The sequence below is a fragment of the Megalopta genalis genome, chromosome 11, assembly GCF_051020955.1.
Source record: "Megalopta genalis isolate 19385.01 chromosome 11, iyMegGena1_principal, whole genome shotgun sequence".
In the NCBI taxonomy this organism is placed as follows: Eukaryota; Metazoa; Arthropoda; class Insecta; order Hymenoptera; family Halictidae; genus Megalopta; species Megalopta genalis.
In genome coordinates this window covers 14,140,954-14,163,229 of record NC_135023.1, presented here as the reverse complement: position 1 = coordinate 14,163,229, position 22,276 = coordinate 14,140,954, and the positions used below count along the sequence as shown (strand labels likewise).

General features: G+C 36.9%; 4 protein-coding genes and 1 long non-coding RNA gene across 6 annotated transcripts in view; 3 read left to right on the top strand and 2 right to left on the bottom strand.

Annotated features, from left to right (window-relative positions):
• Positions 1 to 22,276, bottom strand: part of Adsl (adenylosuccinate lyase) — a 42,734-nt gene that overhangs the window by 10,694 nt on the left and 9,764 nt on the right. The window lies entirely within an intron of this gene.
• LOC117219191 (uncharacterized) lies at positions 1,039 to 3,309 on the bottom strand. Its single transcript, XM_076525180.1, has 4 exons — positions 2,764 to 3,309; positions 2,342 to 2,476; positions 1,879 to 1,969; positions 1,039 to 1,424 (listed from the first exon to the last, which is right to left on the bottom strand). The coding sequence occupies exons 1-4, from the start codon at positions 2,821 to 2,823 to the stop codon at positions 1,372 to 1,374; spliced, it is 339 nt and encodes a 112-aa protein (XP_076381295.1). The 5' UTR covers positions 2,824 to 3,309; the 3' UTR covers positions 1,039 to 1,371.
• Positions 3,416 to 8,742, top strand: LOC143260261 (uncharacterized). Its single transcript, XR_013034395.1, has 3 exons — positions 3,416 to 3,574; positions 3,670 to 3,785; positions 4,832 to 8,742. It is a non-coding gene; the product is annotated as an uncharacterized LOC143260261 (long non-coding RNA).
• Positions 9,077 to 18,312, top strand: LOC117219188 (uncharacterized). The gene is made up of 4 exons (XM_033468137.2): positions 9,077 to 9,391; positions 10,672 to 10,883; positions 11,572 to 11,757; positions 16,279 to 18,312. Exons 2-4 carry the CDS (start codon positions 10,794 to 10,796, stop codon positions 16,507 to 16,509), a joined length of 507 nt encoding a protein of 168 aa, XP_033324028.1. The 5' UTR covers positions 9,077 to 9,391; positions 10,672 to 10,793; the 3' UTR covers positions 16,510 to 18,312.
• LOC117219190 (uncharacterized) lies at positions 19,112 to 22,198 on the top strand. 2 transcript variants are annotated; one of them, XM_076525178.1, is made up of 6 exons: positions 19,112 to 19,250; positions 19,346 to 19,516; positions 19,588 to 19,745; positions 19,806 to 19,896; positions 20,623 to 21,316; positions 21,881 to 22,198. In XM_076525178.1, the coding sequence occupies exons 3-5, from the start codon at positions 19,606 to 19,608 to the stop codon at positions 20,848 to 20,850; spliced, it is 459 nt and encodes a 152-aa protein (XP_076381293.1). In that variant the 5' UTR covers positions 19,112 to 19,250; positions 19,346 to 19,516; positions 19,588 to 19,605; the 3' UTR covers positions 20,851 to 21,316; positions 21,881 to 22,198. The 2 variants fall into 2 exon arrangements, with proteins under 2 accessions (XP_076381293.1, XP_076381294.1); XM_076525179.1 differs by having other exon boundaries at positions 19,250 to 19,516.

Sequence of the window (22,276 nt, the reverse complement as noted above, 5' to 3'; positions counted from 1 at the left end):
ATTCTTATTCCCCACGTTGAAACATCAGTTTTATTTTTGTGAAAACTAGAACGCTTTTCGCTTGTGATATATATGAAAACTGTATTTAAACATTCTTCACCTACTCTTTTAAAGAACGTATTTATAGATTCATTTTTTTCATCGTTTTCGGTTGTCGAAAGCGAGATGTAAAATTCGTCTATATATTCGCAAAGAATTATTACGTGAAAAGAAATTCCTGATCGCTAATGTGCTACACGTTCCACCTACTTAGTATAATTAACACCAGGAACGCTGTTCGTAAGTTTCACTCGCATAGGTCTCAAATTAACATATTTGAACGTAACTCGAGGCGTTTGCCGAAGTAATTCTCCACCCACTACCCTAGCAATTTTACCTAATAATGCCAGTATATAATTTCTCAGAGAGGATTAATGTTTCAGCAAAACTTTGGAATTTTTCTGTCGGCCTGTTTAGATTTTTTAAGTTGTACAGTGCAGAATGGATTAAGATTGCTAATGCGTATAATCTTGGGAAAATTTATGTTAACATTATTATTTATCTCGGGAAGACGGTTATATATCTTCGATTGTGTTTTCAGCAATTCGTCTTCTTCTCGCTCGGATTAATTCTTCACTTGATAGGTGCGATAGCAGGTATCGAAAGATCGCGCAATGAAACTCCGTTAGATGTCACGACAAACCGAAGCGAGCTCAAGATCGGGATGCTATTACTAGGTGCACATTATTATAAAAAATCTGCTAAAAATTTTTGTAACGCTATTTCTGCCGATGTTATCGTAAGACATCTTTTAATAACTTCTTTTTGACACTATTTTTACTAAAGGTGTTAAAGGGCATCTTCTACCTAAGTATTTTTAATACAAATAATTTCCTACCCAATTGCTTCTCGACTTTCGCTGCAGTCATCACAAAATTAATTGGGTAAATTGTAAAATACAAAATATCGGTAAACATAGCGTTAAAATACCTATTAAAAATAAACACAAGATATCGGTTCGTTACAATTATATTCAATCAAGTGTTGCTGAACCGAACCTTAACCGAACTACAATTTATTATATTGCTGATTCAATTCAATTGCTATAATTCGAACTTTCGATCATTTGCAGGCAATTTCATCATCCTATTTTTCGAAACTTTATACATGATATACATAGAGGTTTCATTGAGAATGAGCGGCGAATTGACCACTGCTGCGAGCGTGCAAACAAACTGAATAAACGTTCTCAACCCTTGTATTCTGCCTTTCCTTTTGTCAAGTTTACAGAGTCGGCTAAATAATTTATTAGCACTATCGCAGTATACGAATGGTTTTCATTCTCCTGCTCGCGAGTTGCTTGTCCAACAATTTTTCAGTATCCCCGTCTTTCTAATCACGCTTCGTTATAATAAGAATCACCAAGTCCGCAATCAATACGCCGGCTGAAAGCAGCGGAATTATATTTTACTGTGGTATCGATCATGTTATTACGTTAGACGGTTGTAAATATACTTTGTTAAATTCGTAGAAGTAATTTTACTGTCCCAAAAATGTTTCTAATAAACACTACGCCTCGAAACATTTGCATAAATTGTAAATCGCAATTGAATGTTCGTGAATACGGCGAAATTATTAAATCAAGGAATGAAATCATTAAATCAATAAATAAAATTACTAAATCAATGAATGAAGTCATTAAATCAATGAATAAAATTATTAAATCGATTGATGAAGTCGCCATAAAATCTGACTTTTGTATTTTTCGACAAGCAACGAGATTTACAAATTGTAGATAATTATTGCAACATATTTCTAGACTGCGTGTAGAAATACTTTTGCAACAGTTCGCGGCGTTGTCTTCGAAACCACATATCTTACGTATTTTATTTTTATTACCTAGTATGAAAGGCATGACGCATCTCGACGACATGTCCATCAGCGCCGTCAACAAAGCTATAACAATATAGAATCCGAGAGCGAAAACTTCCTATAAAATAAGAAAGTCAAACAATTGTACCAATCAAATGAAACTCAGAAGAATATTATTCACCATATAAATTATCGTCAATATTACTAAAAATATTGGCATGCTTTTAACTTTCATCTAATGAAGTAGCTTCTGTCACAGCTGAAACTACTGTGAACCAGAAAATATTAAGATTGCTTCTGCAAGTTCGTTGATTAAGCAACGTCGGAACAAATGATAGCTCTGAAATCCTCTTAATTTCTTAATTCTCTTAATCTATTAATTAGAAGTTCCCACTTCACTAAATCAAGGTTATCCGCCTATATTTCGCAAGGCACGCCTGATTCTATTAAGCAGACTAAATTGTTGAACCAATTAAACTACATTTCGTACCGTCCACACAGTCTGATCCTCGAATATATAGGACACAATATAGAAGAGCGACAAGAACAACCAACCGTGAACAGCGATCACCCATAGAAGTCCGACGCCATTTTGGTAAAAAATCAACGCCAGAATGCAAAGCACCTGGAAGCCATGACCAATCAGTATGGTTCGAAATATAATAAATTCTTCCTAATTGACGCTCAACTTGGAAACAAAAATGGACAATTTGAGAAGAGGAGGTACGATTATTCGAGCCTTGCGGCTCGTTTTTATAGTTACCGATTGTCAACAGCTATAAAAACGAGCCGCAAGGCTGGAATAATTGTATCTCCTCTTCCCAAATTGTCCATTTTTGTTTACAAGCTGAAGGAAAATTAGGGAGAATTTACTGTTATTCTCTAACAGATGACAACGAAAAATCCACTTACGAATTCTATGATTCTTAAAATGAAGTTGACGTCGGTGAACAGTTCTTTGACGCCTTTCATTTTCGATTCTAGATTGCTCGATCGCTGTCAACCGATTCGTTTCTCTCCGACCAGCGAAACGACATGAAATTCTCGTGGACGTGATCGATGCGGAAAGAATGATCTCGCTAAATGTTCAGAGCGCAGTATCTCAGAACAAAGTAGAAACGCGAAATTGCTTAAATAAATAATCGTGTCTCGGACGAAATTTGAATCGATAGGGAAACATGGCCAGTTTGCCATTACCTTTCTCATTCTCGAGGCTCAACGATTGGAACATAGACAAGACGTTGTTAATATGGAAGACTATATCCCTGGTACGTTCTCTGAAAATAATCCCGCGTTTTTAGAAACTACTTGAACCCGTGTAACAGCAAGATAACAGATCTCAGTGTCAGGGTTAGCAACCATTTTCTTTGGACTTTAATTCGTATTGTTACGCAAAGTCTATTTTTTTTCTTTTTTTAATTAGGAATGAGATTTATCATTATACAATCAATGAACAAGCACTCAAATCATATAGCTAAATAAATTGCTGCGATGGAAGAAATCAGGTGATTATCCGACGTCACTGTTTCTTAATTAGCCTCTTTAACGAATTGCATTGCAGGCTGCCTGCATAATTGGCACAGTGTTATACTACAGCCCGTTGGAGCCGTATTTAGAGTTTCCATGTTTCGGAGTCCTAGTGCCTACATTCATAATCGGCTATCTCATCATCATGTCCATCGAAATACTAATACTGTTCGCAGAAGAGGATTATTTGTTCATCGTGAGTAAGTGAAACGTACGTAACACGTTAATGAACCCGGGCTACGATGCTGGGAATCCGAGAAATTTCAACCTATCTGGTTTCGATCCAATAAGGAAGTGTGTTTCAATGTGGTTGGCGCGATCGCGAGCATGGCGTGCGGCATTTATGAATTCTACAAGTGGGTCACGTGGATAATCGAGGTTTCAAAACCACCCGACAGTGATAACAAGTATGTTCGCAAGCATTCTGCATCGTTCTTTGACGTAAACTTATTTTTCATATACGGAAAATCTTTCGGGATCGTAAGAGAATCCTACTTTTTGCAATCTGACTCCAGACAGATCAAAATTAAAGATAGACAATACGATTGTATTGTAATGTAAGTGAAATACTTTGTAATTATAATTCCTTGAGCAATTAAATTGTAATCCTACGCAACTCTGTTCGCAATTGTAATTACGAAGTATGAAAATCGATTACATTATAATCCAATCACATTGTAAGTCGCTATTCAGATCATCGTTCAATTAAATTACCGTGTAATTCGCAATTAAAATTGCATTACAGTTACAAAATACTAAATAATTGAGTTACAATGTAATATGTTATTGCAATTGGAGTACAATTAGAAAATACTAAATAAATGAATTACAATGTAAATGAATTAAAATTACGAGAAAAATATATAATTATATTGTATTTCATTTATATTGGATTTCAATCGCATTGGATTCGAATTACACTCGCGATTCAAATAATTAGCAATTGAACGAACTGAAAGGTTTGAATTATGTAATTGGACTACAGCGTAGTTGAATCGACGTGTGATTGAGACACGGTGCAATTAAATTGCGAAATTGAACTACAATGTAATTGAATTGGCACAATTCTGTCTGTGGACGCTTGTGCAAAAGAAAAATTGTTAGCGTCAATTGAAAGATTCGGAAGTTTGGTAAAAATCATTTCGATCCGCTGAAAATAATATAACAATATTTTTCAATTCGTTTAGACTTTCTACTGTTTTTAATGATTAGCATAAATGCATAAAATTCGCAGTCTATTTATGAAAGAGCGAGTCCATGGATAAATCTCCGAAAAATATCGAATCGCGTAGATTTTGAATTCTTAAACAGAAACGTCAATTTTGAGTACGTCTGTCGAGTCAGCAATAAGTAGTAAAAATTGTATTAAAACTCTCGATGAACTCGATAAGAAAATCTGCGTAATTTGTGCTCAAAATAACAATGAATATTGATTGCTTTCAATTTGTCCCAGTCTTGCAGAATTCGCGCTCGCAGTAGCGTTAATAGTTCACTCGGTGTCGATGGCAGCTGTGGTGTTTCATCAGCTTCGGCAGCACATAAATTTATCAGCATTTTTTCATCCTTAATTTCCTTAACAGGATTGTTGAATGAATTTTAAACCTCCGTCGAGGACCAACCGGTTTCTTAATTTTGAACCCTGGCGACAACACGATTATACAAAGTCTGTTTAAAATGTTTTCCGTCAATCTGATAAATAAAATGAACGTTGTAGACGTGTCGAGTAGTCTTCAGATTGTCAATAAATAGTCGCACGGGCATTCGTAAATTCTTGATGACAAGTCATTGACGAGAAGAATGGTCTCTTCAATGAACACATCGCGCTTTTTTCCTGATCTTCGTGTTACCGAACCGAAGGAGGGTAACAAAGCGACCACGATATGCATCAATTAGTCTACTTGACCTCGTAATCATCGTGAATGACCGGTACGATCCCACACCCACGATCCGGATACATAATCACGTTAATTACGAGCGTTGCTGGTAATTTAACCTTTCGAGGCACGACTCGAAAAACGACACCCATTTACGAAAGAGAGGAGAAGCCGAAAGAATTATGCAAATCTGTAGATAGGAATCTCTGAGCCTATTAAATGCAATCTCGTTATCCCGTGTCTTCGTATCGTGCACAAATGATGTCTTTTGATAAATAAAAAAACAATTCTGTGGTATTCGCTATTCGAGCGTGAATACTTGATTGTTGCAAATTTTGTTGCCATTTCCCATCGATTTGGAAGTCACAACATATCGAATTAGAATGTAATCCGTTTCAAACAGTAAGCCGAACTTAAATACATCCAAATTGTCAAACACAACTCGTCGAAATATCAAAAAACAGTTGTTAAATACAAGCTGCTACTCTCACAACACTTTATAAATAAAATTGTTAAACACGTGTTGCAAGTGTGTCTGTACATTGAGAGAAGTTCGTCAGAAAGTACAATAAAAAATGAGTCAACGAAAACAATCGTGGTTTGTATTAGCTAGATCTACAACCCGGAAATCGTCGCGAATAACTCGAGAACGATAGGAAGATCGCGTAGTGATTATTGGTGAAGAGATGATGCCGCACCTACTGACCCAGTGAACACGTGATATGTACTCTGCACGCATGTTTGTGAATCCCGTGGACAGTGTGGTAGTGTCCGCGTACGTGTTAGTGACTGTTTTACTGTGACACTAACGTGTGCGTGGTATAGTTTTTCACAGCTGCGGTTCCTACAAAGTGTCGGATCCGTTATGCAATCAGAAAATTGTTAGTTCAATAGAACGGAACACGTTCGCATTTAATTTGATTCAGTATTTCTTCAAGAATTATACTCAAGCAGAATTTATTACATCATCACTGCGTGTCTATTATAGATTAAATATCCCAAATAGATGTATGCTAAGCGATTAAACATGAAAAGTGATTGAACAAATTGAATAATTCATTGTTTAGTTCAAGTTGATCTGCAGAAAGCGTTGGTATATTTTTAACCCTTCGCACTCGTGTGGTAACCCTGAGGCGACGCTAACAATTGCTACGCTATTTTCAAAAGAACGTTCGCATTATTAAGTTTGTCTGTATTTGATAAATTGTCAAATAATAGAAATCTTATATAAGCATACACGTCCAATTTCACGTGTATCAAATAAAAACAATTACACCAAATAGAAATACTGTAGGTTGAAACAAACGTCTTCATTTTCGCGTTAAATCCCTTCATTTTCGAGTGTAAAGGGTTAAAAAATCGTATCGAAACGTCAAAAGGGCTCCACTAATTCGGCGGTTGTTAAATCTATTGGATTTTAATCACTGTTTCGATCGAGAACAATTGAATATTTCAGGTTGTTTCGAACATAAATAACGCGAACACGTAAGCTTCGTTTTCCCCAGGTGTGTTCCCTTTCGCGGCATAAAATTCTGTCTGGAATTAGAAGTTTATGATCGATATTGGATATAAGAAGATAGTCCGTGTAGAGGCTGACTTCTATTTCATCCGCAATCGCCGTATGTGAAATTACTGGCATCCTTAAGTTACTTCAATATTTACGCAGTTATACGACTGTCGTGTCACGGTCGAAACGAAACTTTCTATCGCAGACCATCGTGTGGAGCCTCTCTTGTGTAACGAACTTACGAATATAGGTCGCTAATCGTAACTTGTTCACACTTTACTAATTTACAATACGTTTCTACAGCTGGCTTACAACAACATGACACGAGAAATCGCAGTTCGAGCGAAACAAGGGAATTTAAAAACAATATACAGCAATTTCTCCCTAATTCGCGCTCAGTTTGCGCACAAAAATGGACAATTTGAGAAGATAAGATACGATTATTCAAGGCTTGCGTCTCGTTTTTGTAGCTGTTGAGAATCGGTAACTATAAAAATCAGTCTCGAACAATCGTATCTCCTCTTCCCAAATTGTCCATTTTTTCGTGGGCAATCTGAGTGCGAATTAGAGAAACTGTACACGTTAACCTCTTATCAAACTCTACGTTATTTCAACGAGGTGAAGTTTACAAACGTTTCCGTAAAATGTCGCTCCGTCCAACTCTTCCAGCCAGAGGTAGTAGCTGTATAAATAAATTCACAAGCAATCCGGTTGCGACAATAATTTCCCAACGAAACCGTTCATCGATTCGCGAAGTCTGCCGCGAAAGGCGCAAACAACGCGAAAGCTCGCTAGGAATCGAGGAAGAAGTCTCGAAAAGATAGTTCCCCAAGGTCGTAGAATTCCATCATCGAATGGAATCCGCACGGCGGCGCCGCGGCCGTTCGTGAACGTAGTTGGAGGAAAATTCGTCGCGGTTTTCATCGTTCGCCCGATCCAATTCCACTTTCGTTCATGCATGTTTAAATAAGACGTTGTGGCGGTGGTCTGCGCTCCAAGGCTTTGCACGCGTACACATCCGCAGTACGTCCACGCAAATTATACACCGTGAGTCACGTGAAGTCCAGCATGCTCCGATGCATGGCTCTCCGACGCACCGACAACACGTGCTCATGAATTAAATCCCGTGGTTACCTCGCCCTTCGTTCCAGGCTCCAATTACCCCGCCGTTTCATTTCTTTTTTTTCTTTTTTTTCGAAATCCTCGGTCGCGCGTCCGGGATCCGCTAAATTATTCGCGAACCTGAACACCGTTTTAACGCTAGAACTACGGAGCACCGAGCACACCGCTGTTGCTTCATGAGAACAACAAGGTTCGCATTTGCTCAAACGTCGTGCAATTTTTATTGCCGTATGCACTTTGCAGGTAAGTTCAGTGAAACATTTCCCGAGCCCCAGCAGTTCTATAATTTCAATAATTGTGGGAGAAATATCGTGGAATACCAGAACTTTTTTCGGCTTCGGGTAGCGAAGCCGGTTACTGTGGGGTATCAAATTAAACACATTCAATTTTTTAATTTAAATCCAATTTGTTATTTATTTGCTTAAATTAAACACGTGAAAGACGAAAGTTCTTGAAATACCATAAAAATTGTTCCATATTTTTAATACCGAATTCGCGAAATTTCCTGTCGAGCTTATAAAAAAATACTGAAATCTACTGAACGAACATCAATATTGAGTAAAAGTAGTTGTATAAATTATTATATTTCGTTTGAGTTCAATTTATTGTATTTTATTCTATTTTATTTTCTTGTTTTATTTTATCTCATTTCGAATCATTCTAGGAAAAATTTATATTAGTCAAAAAAAAACTAAAATGTACCTGCAAGTTCTTAAGATACTTTTCAATTAAATTGTTAAGGTTGTTTTTAGTAGCGAAAACTGCTGAAGTCGATGAACAGGGCACATTTCAGCTTTCAAATCGCTGAAGCTTCTTAACATCTCAACTAAGTTTCGACTAAACCAATAGAATGAAGGCTCTCTTAAAATAAAATTTTGATTTCTTACAATCCAATTAGAAAACGTTCATCTCGCATAGAGATCGGCAGTCCAGCGCTGAATGAACGAGAGGGAATCCGACGACAGCCTAATAGCATCTAAAAAGTGAGCTAAGCGTAACGGGGAGGACCGCGCGTCCGCGGTCGCACTTTTTCACGAAATTGCGCGACAGTGACACAATCGCACGTAAGATTGTGAGTAGACGGCACACGGTCATACGGTGAACCTTGCTAACAAAGCCTACAGACCGCCTGCGCAAGTTGCACGTACGTACGGCGTAGTCACGGCGTGTCATGGTTGGCGTTCCAGTTTAAGTTGTGCCGCGACGCAGCGTGGAACTGCACGGTTCACTGTCGATTCCGCGTCGTTCGCCGTGAATCGCCGCGATTCCGCACCTGCAGACGGACGCTAGTCCGAGTATCGAGCCGATCGATCGGATCAATCGACTCGTTCGCCGCCTCGTGTCCTCGGACGCGCGAAATTGTTACGCGAACCGGAGACACTCTGTGAAAACGCGACAAGTTGCTTGTCCGTCAACGTGGTAGCGAAGAGTCCTTTGGTGGATCTTTGGCGTGGAAGCTTCAAAAAGCGTTGAAGAACGTTCCCAGGGCGAAGATTTCTTGTATCTAGAGGTACGTGCATGGTCGCGGAGCATGATCTTTTGTTATTGTTATGGCGAACGTGATCTTTCGGTGTTTTATGATCCTCTTTGCATAGAGATCTTTATACAGAGTTTTCAAGATTATTTGAGAAATGTTGACATCGATTTTTAACAGAAAAGCTGGAGCAAAGTTAACGTTAGTTAGCACACAGGATTGTTTTGTTCTGAAAATTCTGTATCCGTTAGTTATTTTTTAACGTTTATGACAGATTTGAATCTTGAACACCGTGTGATTCTGTCACCTTGCGTGACTCCGGAGAATTTGATGGTGAGAAAACTTGGAAATGGAAATTTGAATGTTTTTCTATTGTGTCGTTTATGAATAGAGGCGGATCATGGTTCAGGCGCGTAGTCTGTTTGCGTAGCGGAGATCTTGTAACTCACTGTTACAAGCGACCATACTTTTAAACGGCGGTCGTAGTATAGGATGTTAATCAATCTGGTCTCCGCCGATTGCATAATGTAAATGACACAGTCATGCGAATATCATTCCGAACGTGGAACATGCATTTACTCGCTGCGAACTATCAATGAAACTGTTCGGCGTCTAATCTTCGACACGAAACACGATTTATTTACTGTCAAGTAATTTTCGCACGTGACAAAATTATGTTGTAACGGACTAATAAAAATATCCTTGGTTCTCAAACATATTTTATATTATTTTTTGTATAAGTCGTTTGTTACAGTAAATATTTGTTAAGCAAGTATCAAAGATTTTCCAAGTTAAAGTATAATAGATTTTGAAGTTGAATATAATAGGTTTTATACAGTTTTTATTTTGGAATGCTATTATGTTTAATGATACTATTTGTCATTTTATTTCGAACTCGATAGCACATTTGGTAGAAAGAATTCATTTTTATATGATTCCAGACTCGACAAAATCGACAATAAAAATTGATAAAAATCGACAGTCCAATAATATACAGCACTTTCCTAATTACTAAACTACACATTTTTATACAAGCTAAACAAGCATGAAGCTACGCAGACATCGACTTTTATTCTAAATAATTTTAGTGATTTTTCTAATTGCTTCAAATTACCGTTTGAAGGAAATAAGCGAGAGGAGCTTGCGGAGATCGCTTTCACAGAATTTCTTGGAGAAAGACACTGAAATTTATCCTCGTAATTCCCACCCACGTCTTAAAATCACTTCATCAGCACTTGTCCCAAGTTCATGGGGGTTACGCCGCCGGCACTCTCCCCGCACAGTTTGATGTTTATCGCAACGCTTGCTACCGGCAGGATCGATGCGCTCAATGAAAGAGAACTAGGATTCGGAAGGCAAGGAAACTGATCGTGAACAAAGGGTATACTTGAAATCCTTCAAGCTGGGTGACGGCAAAGGGAAACATCGCAGAGTCAGAATGGCAGACGAGGGTCAACAGGAGCAACACGCCCCCAAAGAGCGCAAGATAGTTCGGCATCTACCGTTTATCGTGAAGATCGTGGAAGTTGTAAGTTTTATTACGATTTTTCCAAGAAAATTGATTTATTTCTCCCTAAGAAAATTTATTTACTTCTCTAGGAAAATTAATTTATTCCTCTAAAAAAATATATTTACTTCTCTAAGAAAATTGATTTATTCCTCTAAGAAAATTTATTTATTTTTCCTAACAATTTATTTCTCTAAGAAAATTTATTTATCCTTGATCTTCTCCGATTTATAATCAAGAATGAACCTACCGAAATTGCTGAAACAATCAAAACTGAAGATTTCTTTCGTTTCTAAAATCGCAACATTTGCGAAGACTACTTCATTTTCGATAATAAAATGAATTGAAAGCGGGAAAACCATATCTCAGCGATTCAAAACTGTTAATTTTTTAAGAATTCTTTGCAATCCACGCGTTGCTTTCAATTAAAACAAGCCTTGACAATTATTCGAATCGATATTAGTTAAAATATGATGAAATTAGAATAAAAATACATAAAATTTAAAAACAAATATGCACAATATGATATGTAAATTTGGAAGGAGCATGTCGAAAGTAAAGATAGCAATGAAAAATGAGCATATCTTTCATGAGTTAAGCACAACCATTAAGAGCGATAATTTCGTATGTATTGCGTATTTTAGTAAAATAATAATGTTTACCACTTTTTACAGTGTCGACATTATGGCTGTTTGTTTAATGTTTTCAGATCCTGTCTGTGTTTGCGATTGGACTAATAGTGGATCCGATGAACTCGTTCCACAAATTACTGATTCGGACGAGATTCAAACTCGACGATGCCGCGATTATTTACATCTCCATCGCTGGCTACTTGATAATCAACACGCTTTTCATCATCTGTCACTTCCTCGGAGATCGAATACCAAAGAGAACGGTAAGCTCCTTATCCAACCGTTTTCTTTCCGAATTTAGTTCGGTCTCATTCAATTTAACTAAAACTATATGTGTTGAAATATATTTAGAAAAAAAATGTAATTCATAGAATGCGGATGTGTATGCAAAATATAAATTGTATGCACCAATTGAAAGATATGGAAACAAATAGCAAATTCGTTTTTTCTTTAATCGTTTTAATAAATCGAAAATAATATATTAATCATTTTAAATTCTTTTAATATTTTTATTATTTTAAATTACTCAATTTTGCCACAAACGCATCAAATCCGCAGTAATTGACATAATTCAAGAAACGAAGAATCATAGGATACGTCTGAACGATTGAACAAATCATAGCGCAAAATGACGAGTAATAAAACAAATACAGTAAATTTTCCCTAATTGACGCTCAGATTGTATAGAAAAAGTTTGGGAAGAGGAGAAACGATTATTCGAGCAATTAAATGAACAGAACGGAAACGTCATGAAATCATATCATGTGTTCCTTCGTTTTTTATATTCCGCATTACAGTAAATTCTCCCTAATTGACGGTCAGATTGTACACAGAAATGGACAATTCGCGGCTCGTTTTTATAGTTGTTGACAATCGGTAACTATAAAAACGAGCCGCGAATTGTCCATTTCTGTGTACAATCTGAGCGTCAATTAAGAATAATTTACTGTAATGCGCAATATAAAAAGCGAAGGAACACATGATATGATTCAATGACGTTTCCGTTCTATTCATTTAATTGCCAGACCTTTTAATTACTCCGCGCATACGTGACGAAGGAAAACGGTGTCCCAACAATTCGGCAGTCCATGAAACAATTGTATGCACACCCGCGATAGAATCTAGATTACGTGACGCGATCCATGACAATAAATTGACGAAGTGACACAATCGAGGAATCGCGTGACGATCAAGAAAGGAAACACAGCGTTGCGTCCTGTATGTAGATCTGTCTCCTTCATTCGATACTTTCGAGATCTGTTCACCGGCGAGTTTCCAATTGACTGCTCTCTATCCAAAGGCCTAGACCATTTGTACAGCTGAGGCGACGACGATACCACGCGTATAATAATTAACAGATGCGTCATGATCTTTCGTGCGTGCATCAACGCGTCCTCCGTGTCTTCGTTTCCACGGAATTATTCGCTCTCTCACGGCAAATCTTGACAAATACTCACAATGCGACGTAGGCATATTCCTCAACCACTTCTTCAAATTTGTGAAACTCGATTTCGTTGACGAGGGGGTTTCCTAAATTAACGCGTTAACGCAGCTGACATCATCCTTCTTCAATCTTGAATCTTCAATCCAGAGTTGGCGAAGTTGACGATGCTTAAACTCGTTTGACTTGTTAACGACGCGATCGATTGTTTAACAAGATGTCGCTTGCATGAAAATTTCCTGACTGACCTTTAAAAAATTACTATTTAAATACAAATGCTACGTTGTAATGGATTTTTAATAGAAATTTATGTTAATTAATTTTGGATTGTACTATTTGCGTTTGGTGAAGCAATGTTGATCGAAGAGGAAGCTTTTCTTTGTCACTTCCTTTAGCTTCACTATGGTTTTAGAATGATTTAATAGGCGTACCATTTATCTCTAATTACTAATTTCTAATACAAATTTACTATAATTGATATCAGCCCTATTTTAAATCAATTAACTTAAAATTCTATTAAAAATCTATAACAATTCAAATGTATAATAAAAATTCACTAAAAATTTGTAATAATTAATTGCAATTATAATTTAAATTTTTATTAAAAATTATATATTATAATATAAAAGTTTATCATAATTAATACGATCTCCGTTTAAAATCAATTATCTTAAACTTCTATCAAAGACCTATTAGAACTTAAAATAATGAAAATTCGTTACAAATCGATTCTTTATAAAAATTAAAAATAAATAATTCTACACCATTAAAATTCATTGAATAATATAGGTTCTAATTTACATAATATATTCATCCTTCGACTGACACAGTTTCAATGATCTACGTATCAGATGTGCGACCGTCCACGTGCAAAATAAAGGGAATCGCGACAACTTTTTCAAGAAAATGCTGTTTCATAGAATCGCATTAGACATTCAAGGCTGCGTAACGAAGGTTCACCTGTTTTTATTTCTGGGATAATAAAGCTATTATCGCGAACGACAGTTGAGTATCTATCGATCCAGCGTTATTAGCGTCGCCTGAAAAATGCAATTTTCGTCGACAGTACTTTTACTCGCGCATCTGCGTTAAGTGCAGATTAGGCTCGAAGCTAATTCGTTTTTAATGGCGGCGCGGTTACGTTCCATTTAGTAATCGTAAGGGGAATCGTTGCGGCAAACTGTCCGCTTGCGGATTAACTGAAAATTATTATCTTAATTAAATGCAATGCTATGCAATCCACCGTGAGCGTGCCAGGCCTGTGAATTAGAAATTTATATTTGAAACGTTTCGCTCCAAAGTGCGGCCACGGTGGAACTTTTGAAGCACACTATGATAATTCCGAGCGATTATCGTGCTCGCGTAGCAATTATCGGAAGAATGTACGTTCGACAAATGGTGATTACGTTGAAACAATACGATCGGGTCGGTCGTACAAGCACACGGCTGCGTTCCCTGCTCTACTTCGACGGAAATTCATAACTTATCAACTTAGGTTCCTATGCCCCACGTTATCAACCACCTACTTCTGCGACGTTTATGCTTTGTTTAACGATCGAAACTTCAGGTATCGAGGACTGCTTTATTCGAAAAATGGCGACGCTCGCGCCGTTGCACCGCAGTGATAACACGCTGCGTAATTAGAAACTTCGATGCGAACGCGGACGACACCCTGGCCTCATTTTGTCGATGTAAAAAAGGGACTTTAGAATAAATCATAACGACTATCGCACATGTTCACTCATGGACAAAAGATTAAAGAACACTTTTTAAAATGCAAACTGAACCAAATAATTTCAACTTGTTGAAGATGTTAGAGAGATTGGTTTACTGCACACTGATTAAAATACCTTTTACAAATATTTTTTTAATTTCTTTTTTAACGGTGTTTCAATTGTTCATATTTGCTGTGTTGAATTCCCATCTATATGTTGATTGCAGATTATGAGTCTTTATGCATAGTTAATCGTAAACCGTATGGATGTTAATGCACATATAAATGAACTTATAAATAATAATAGTAAAAAATCAATCTGGCAAATAGGTGTTCATTTACCACCTGATATCATTTAATCGTGAAGACACGCGACGACCTATTTTGTCTTTTCCGACCGGCGTTTTGTTTAATCGAGTTAAATCGTGTCAATTAATGCAGACATTTCATAAAGAGAGAACATATTTTATTCCTTCCTTAATTAATAAAAAGTATTAATACTGGAAAGCATTAAAATTATTCCTACAACTAAAATTTAATTCTAATATGTTGTAGATATGTATATAAAATTTGTTACAAGAATTTTAATTTTTTATATGCATTTTAACAACGATTGCAGAAAAGAGGAATTTTCTTCAAGAAAATGCAATGCTAATTTTTGAGGATATAACAATTAATCGTGGGAAAAAGTTGGTACACTTTCCCATCAATGTTAAATCGAGGAGTGATTATTCTACGCTGAAATTGTTAGTTGAATGTTCTTATGAGAACTAGTATGCAGGTTGTGCGACGCCATTTGGTCGGGTTATGTCCTCGAGTTTGATTAGATATAGGAAAATGTAGAGTACTATAGAAAGGTCTATTTTCCTACCGGTTTATTTTCTGCTATGACGCTTCTAGAAAATACAATTGAGCTTCCCTCTTGTGCCACAATATTACTGTTACAAAAAATACCCGTGAAGAGATTGATTTATACGAAATCATATCTTTAAGTATATTGTTATTATGTTAGGCAGCTTTTAATATTTTCATTTGTATTTTCTAAATATACTTTAAATATTAAGCAAATATAAATTTAAAAAAAATGACAGGTTCCATTCAATTTAAAAGTGCACTCGAACATTTTCACGTGTTGTTTCACTTATTTGAAAAATGAAGTTACATAGAAGTTTGCTGAAACACGTAATTATTTTTCACTCGTACTAAAAATAAAAAAGAGTATTGCATTTACATTAAACAACTACGATCTACCAAGTATATTTTAAAAAAGAACTCAATAAAATTTAAAATCTTTCAAAGTATGTAAATCGAAAAATGTCCAAGAATATTGATGTGACAGAAGTGTCTCGCCCTCTTTGAACATTATTTCAACACATTTAAATCTCCGAAACGTTACTAAAAAATATACCGTTGTAATTGGAAGAGTCTGCAGAATGCTTCTGCATCCGAATCATTCGCATGATCTTCCTAATTAAGGCAGAAAAAATTCTTCAATTCGAAGGTCTCATTTCCCGTCGAAAACAGAATGTCTCAAAAATTGAAGGCAATATCGAAGAACGGTTTTTTAATTCGAGTTCAGCTGATCAAAAACTATCGTTTATTTAACTCGATACGTCCCTTTTGTTCCAGTTGATACTGTTCGCCTCGCTAGGTGCGCTTCTGCACATCGTCGCCGGAAGCGTGATCGTCTACAATTGGAGAAAAATCCAAGGTCCCTACTACAGCAACAACGAGTTCTACCCGAGTAAACAATACATGGACATGTTCATATCGGGGGCGGTGTTCACGTTCGTGAACGCGGTGATTTTCGTCGTGGAGGTGATCCTGACGGTGAAGTACTCGACGAAGAGCTCGCAGTGAGGAGGGACACGCATCATTCGAAAGGTAGATCGACTACGATTATCGGAAATCATTGTTCCGAGACGTCCTTGTTATACGAACGACGTATTAAATCGACAGCTGCCAAGAAGCTATGAACAAATCGACAGTAAAATAATTACACGATGTTACATGTCGTTCGAGAGAAACGCGTATAAATTGTAATTGCACTGCGGATTTTGTGCATTCGTGATGGAAACGGGCTGGTGAAATTTAACGTGTTAAGAAAATTCAAAGAATTTTAATTTAATTCGATCTCTTTCGATCGAAAGAGAACATCGGTTATCGTCTTATTACAACGCTCAATGTGTCTTGTTGCAATCGATGCAACAAATTCGCACTATGCATAAAGTTTCGCAGTTTGATTATAATAATTTGATTATAACAAAGAATATTTTAATATATCTCGAATTATAAAGTTCACGAGTGGCGCGTTAGTCAGTAATATACAATTAATACAGTACGACTAGAGAGTAGAGAGAGAGAGAGAAAGAGAGGAGAGAGAGGAGAGATGCGTGCGTACGCATAGTCGTTTTAATCATGCTTTTCGAAAAACATGAAAACGGCAACGGCCGCCGAACGTGTTCGAAATTGTACAATCGGGAACTACGATGAAATACGAAATATTGATAGAGCATAATGCCGTCCAATTTTTAAAAAAATAATCGACAAGCATAAACCATTGAGCCAAATATTCGCGGATTAATCGTAAGATGATCGTAGAAGTAACGCTTTCTAGAAGACGTACATAGCAATTAGCTGTTACTATTTTTAAAAGATGTACAAACTAAACGATGTATTTGAATCTGCGGTACAGTATTGCATTGCGTTAAATTATTGGTTCACGCGTGTCAAACGTGTTAGTAGATTGTCCGATCGTAGTCTGTATAATTTTAAACGTGTAAGTTTTTACGATTTATAAATCTGTTTTCACTTTTGTATTCAGTGTAATCTTTTATAGAGTAGCGTTTAGCGTTTAGCGTGAGAATGTTATTCAAGTATCCAAAGATTTTGTCGAATTTCTGTATACTTTACGTTTTAAGGACCACCGAGAAATATCGATTCATATAATACTGTTACGCTACAATCCAAAGTCTGTATAGTCGTGCAATTAGCCTCGTATTAAGTAAAGTTTTCAATAGACTGTGAATTTCCATGCGTTCGTGGCATTTACGAATACATATCCATGACACGAGAAGACGTGTACGTGAAAAAATAATTAATAGAGGACGATCGCGTTCCGATCGTTGTGAAGTAACTTGAACAAACGTCGCATGAGGATTCGCAGTCTGTTCGTTGAAGTATTAGCGGTAGTGTCGTTGAGTTATGCGTTTCACGCGTGCGACGAAATTCAATCTCAGAATTGCCATAAATATTATTAGGTAAAAATAATATATTTTGTAATATTAGCGATCGCTATGAATAAGGGAATCGAAAGGATTGCAATTAGTTATCGCATACGCTTATCGATTTAAATACGCGCTCGTAGATCTAACGAACCTTTGACGAGTCTTTATCAAAACAATTCCGTCCAACATTAATATTAATCTAACAGTCGTGTATACGAGACATCACTCGTATACACGATAAGCATATGGAACTCTAACCGAATGAAATATGTAATTAGATGATTATTCGCACGAGAATTGTTTATCATGTAAATTTACTGTATCGAACGTATAAGTTTTCGAGAACGAATAAAACTGTCGGGACGCTTTCTTTCGTACGTTACATTCATGCAACAACTATGTGATTTCTGTATCAATAAAATGTTTAACGAAACAATGGGTTAGTGATTGTACGACAAACTAATATCATTTAATTTCTCCTTATGGTTCAAAGGTCGAATCGCTAACATTTACCATGATTTCAGAGACAAGTGGTAAAGTAAATACGGAAAAATTTTACATGAAAAATGCATTAATAATAAAACCCATGGAGAAACTGTGAACATACTCTTATAAGACTAGAACAGTATGTTTAATATTATAGCTACATAATAGAAAAAGCTACGATCAGGAAAATATATTATATAAATACCACTTCTTTATTCATAATACTATTTCATTAAGAATATTTTTATTAGTTAAACTGAAAGACGTAGAAGTATTTTAACATTTAGATATTCTACAGACAAGCTCCACATATACGTTTTAAAATTGAAACAAAAATAACGATACAATGGACTACAAATTTTGTTCATTTTAATTGAGAGGTAACTTTGAAATAATCAATTACAGCCCTCTTTGCAAGTTCCAGCGCGTGTTTGAACAACATAATCGAGCAATTGTGAATGTCTGAATCGTTGCATTGCTGCATTCCGATCCTGGCAGATCGATCGCCGCGAAGTCGGAAATTTATCGGAGCGCGAATTCAACTTTCCAACGTTCAGAACGCATCCAACAAAAAGTTGAATGACATCGGAGGTTTTAATGACCACTCGGAGGTTCGATCATTACAAAACGAAGAAAAAACGAACTTCCAGCGAAACGAGGGAATTATGAGTAAAGAAGGTCGACCGATCTAAGTTACACAAAATAAATATCGCGTCTTTTTGTTTCTTGCTCGGCACTCGACGAGGATCAACAAAGTGAATTTTCTAACCTGCAGGTAGGAAAGGATTTTGGCAAAGATTGAATCTGTTTAAATTGAAAGTAGCCGACGACCACAGCCACGGCGGTACCGTTAAACTAATTGTCAAACCGCTTAGGATATTCCAATTCGTAAGTATCAAGTACTCGCAATCGATGTTCCAACGATATTTCGAACAGCATCACCGGTCGAATTATTCACCGTAATCTATTTTGCAATTAATCAGCTAGTGGTGTTACTGATTTTCGTGTTCGTAATTTACGCGGTGGCACTTGGGAGCAAGGAAGTGTCGGCCGTGACCTGTATATTACTTGTTGTCCTCTCCGGCGTCTACGTTTTCGCTCTGGCGCTGCAATTGATCAGCTATTTTGCCGGCGGAGAATTATATACGATCCCGGTAATAAATCGAACGTAATCATTCATTGCAAAGTGAACTGCGACATTCTCGAACGCTTATTCCCCTGACAGATATTCGTTCTTACCTTCATGGGCGCGATACTATTCGGAATCGCCGTACTCTTTTTGGTACTGAATGCCACCATCCAGTTGTGGTATATACTGGTAACGCTGTGTCTTTGTCTGCTGGCATTCGTATTATTTTTAGTCGAAGTTATAATCATACTCTTGTGAGTATCGCACTCGGTTTATGTCACTTGTAAATATTCGTAGCCGTGAACTTCCCGCAGGTTCTGGAAGCAAACATGCTTCTGCAAGCGCTGCGCTGTCCCGACTCAGGGTGATGTCCATTTCGCCGACTATTGCGATCCCCTCTGCACAGTGAGTTGTTCATTACTTGTTTCGACTAGCTATTACGCAATTTTACTAGAATTGCTTTTGCAGCAACTATTAAAACATTTTCCACCTGCTTAGTAAAGAAAATCGCGGGTTACTCCTTCGAAGGTCAACATATATTAACCATTAGCACCAGGAAGATTTTTCTGATCAGTTTTTTGAAGATTCTGATTTTGCTGTACAAAGCCGAATTGAAATAACAATCATTATACTACTGTGAAATGTTATAGGAATTAATACATGAAAGATTTTGTTTTTATTTGTTTTGCAAGATTAGCTTGCAGTATGCAAAAAAATAACGATTTAAAGATGCCACTTAATATTGAATTGTTATTGTTATCGACTGCAATCATTGGTTGACTGCGGATTTTATGCATTTATGGCACCAATTTACAGATGAAAGAATGAGAAGATACTGTTTATACTAGTTTTAATCTATTAAAATTGTTAAGAAGCTGTAGCATCATACAACTAACGTACACAATTTTTATTTTGCATACAAATCCGCAGTCTATTCTTTAGTCGTGAAAGTGCATCATCCTATTTAATAAAATTATTCTACACGGTAGATACGTTGCAAAGAAACCGTGTAAAAAGACATCGTATACATACATAAGAAAAATGGCACTGCCCTAAATGTGTAATTTTCTAATTTACGGTTAACAGGAATAATTGTCCCTAAAATTTAAATCAGATGACTTTCCAATCTAGGCGGGCAAATTAGACCTGATGACCAGCGTCAGCGACGTCAGGATACCGCCAGGCGGCGAGGAAGGGATACCTGAGCATTGTTACCGAAAGTTAGGACAACCTCGTCGACGACAGTACGTCGACCGTCCATCCAGCGCGCGATTCGCGTCCGACGTTGAGTTTGCAAAATGTCAAACGGATTCCCCTGCGATGACACACATCCAGAGCCAAGCGAGTAGCACCAATTAACTTATAGTCTACCGGAAAAACCGAAACATCCGCGATACCCTTTGTGTCCTGAATTATTTTACGTGCATTCTTTGTCGCTGCGTTCGCGTTACTTACACAGTCGTGCACAAAAGTATTGCCACGGCCATTGAACTAACTGTTTGAAAATGGTACTCTCTGTTTCTTGAAATTGACGAAGACCATTTTTCTCTTGCATAGAGATCCGCAGTTTAATCGTCATTTTTCAGTACTAGACTGGTCAGATTTGATGAACTTTAGCAAAACTTTAGACTCAGCGTCAGGTGTGGGAAAAACCGACCCAAACGGTGAGCAAATGCGAATTATGCCATCGACAAATGGGAATGTTTATGACCACTATGGAAACGCAGCCGATGATGCAACAGCAAGCACCATGCGCTCCTTGCTCACCCTGTGCACCTTGTCCTGCACTTGTGCAGCTCATTCGAGGAATGCCGTGTTGTCCAGGGTTTGTGCCTTTTCATGAAAAACGAATCATCATTCACGATCATTCATTTTGTCTTTGTTTCGAATCAGAAATGCTTTGTTGTTTAGCATTAGAACTGTCAAATCTAATTTTTCCTTTTATAATTCCCGATATTATAAAAGTGTTTCGATGAGAAATTTTTAAATAATCTTCTTCGATCAGGCATACATTGATATAGAAATCGTACAAAGCTTAAATAAATTGAATCTTGTCATTGTTGTGAAATAATGTACATTGGTCCCGTTAATTCTAATTTGGTAATTCTAGTGTTAACATTATTGCATCGTTCAGAAACCTCTAGAAATATGTATAAACACATATGACAAAGTATAATCCAAAAGCATATTGTTTTCTTGATGATAGAATGCATTTTCACCAATTTTCCTAAACGGTATAAACTCCGTTTGGTTTTGAATTGTACCATTCACAACTTCTTTCAACATCTTAAAGACATTTTAATTTTCAATAATGGCATTTGAAATTTTTACGTAATCATCTCGGTTGCGAAACATGCCCTGAAAAATTATTCTTTTATACGACGAATAGTTGCAGATGCGTAACAACAGGTATAGTTCAATTGCCGCAGCAAGGTCAACAGCAACAGCCGGTGCGACAGGACCAAGAACAGTTGACAGCTCCGGACGACGTGCAGAAGACGGAGCAGAAATCGAGTGAGAAAGCTCGAAATGATCAGATTGCGATTACGGGTGTTAATACGATAAAGAACTAACTTTCCTTCGATATGTAGGTATCGCCGATCAACGATCGGTGTGCCGTACACCTCGCTTTTCTATAGTCTCGCCCGATCGAGGCATTATCATTTATAAACGAATGTGACAAATATATCATTGAAAAGGTCTAAAACGATTATTTCATTCGCTGATCTGATTAATCATTACGACCATATAAACGCGGAAAATTCAAAGCCATCATCCTCTCGGC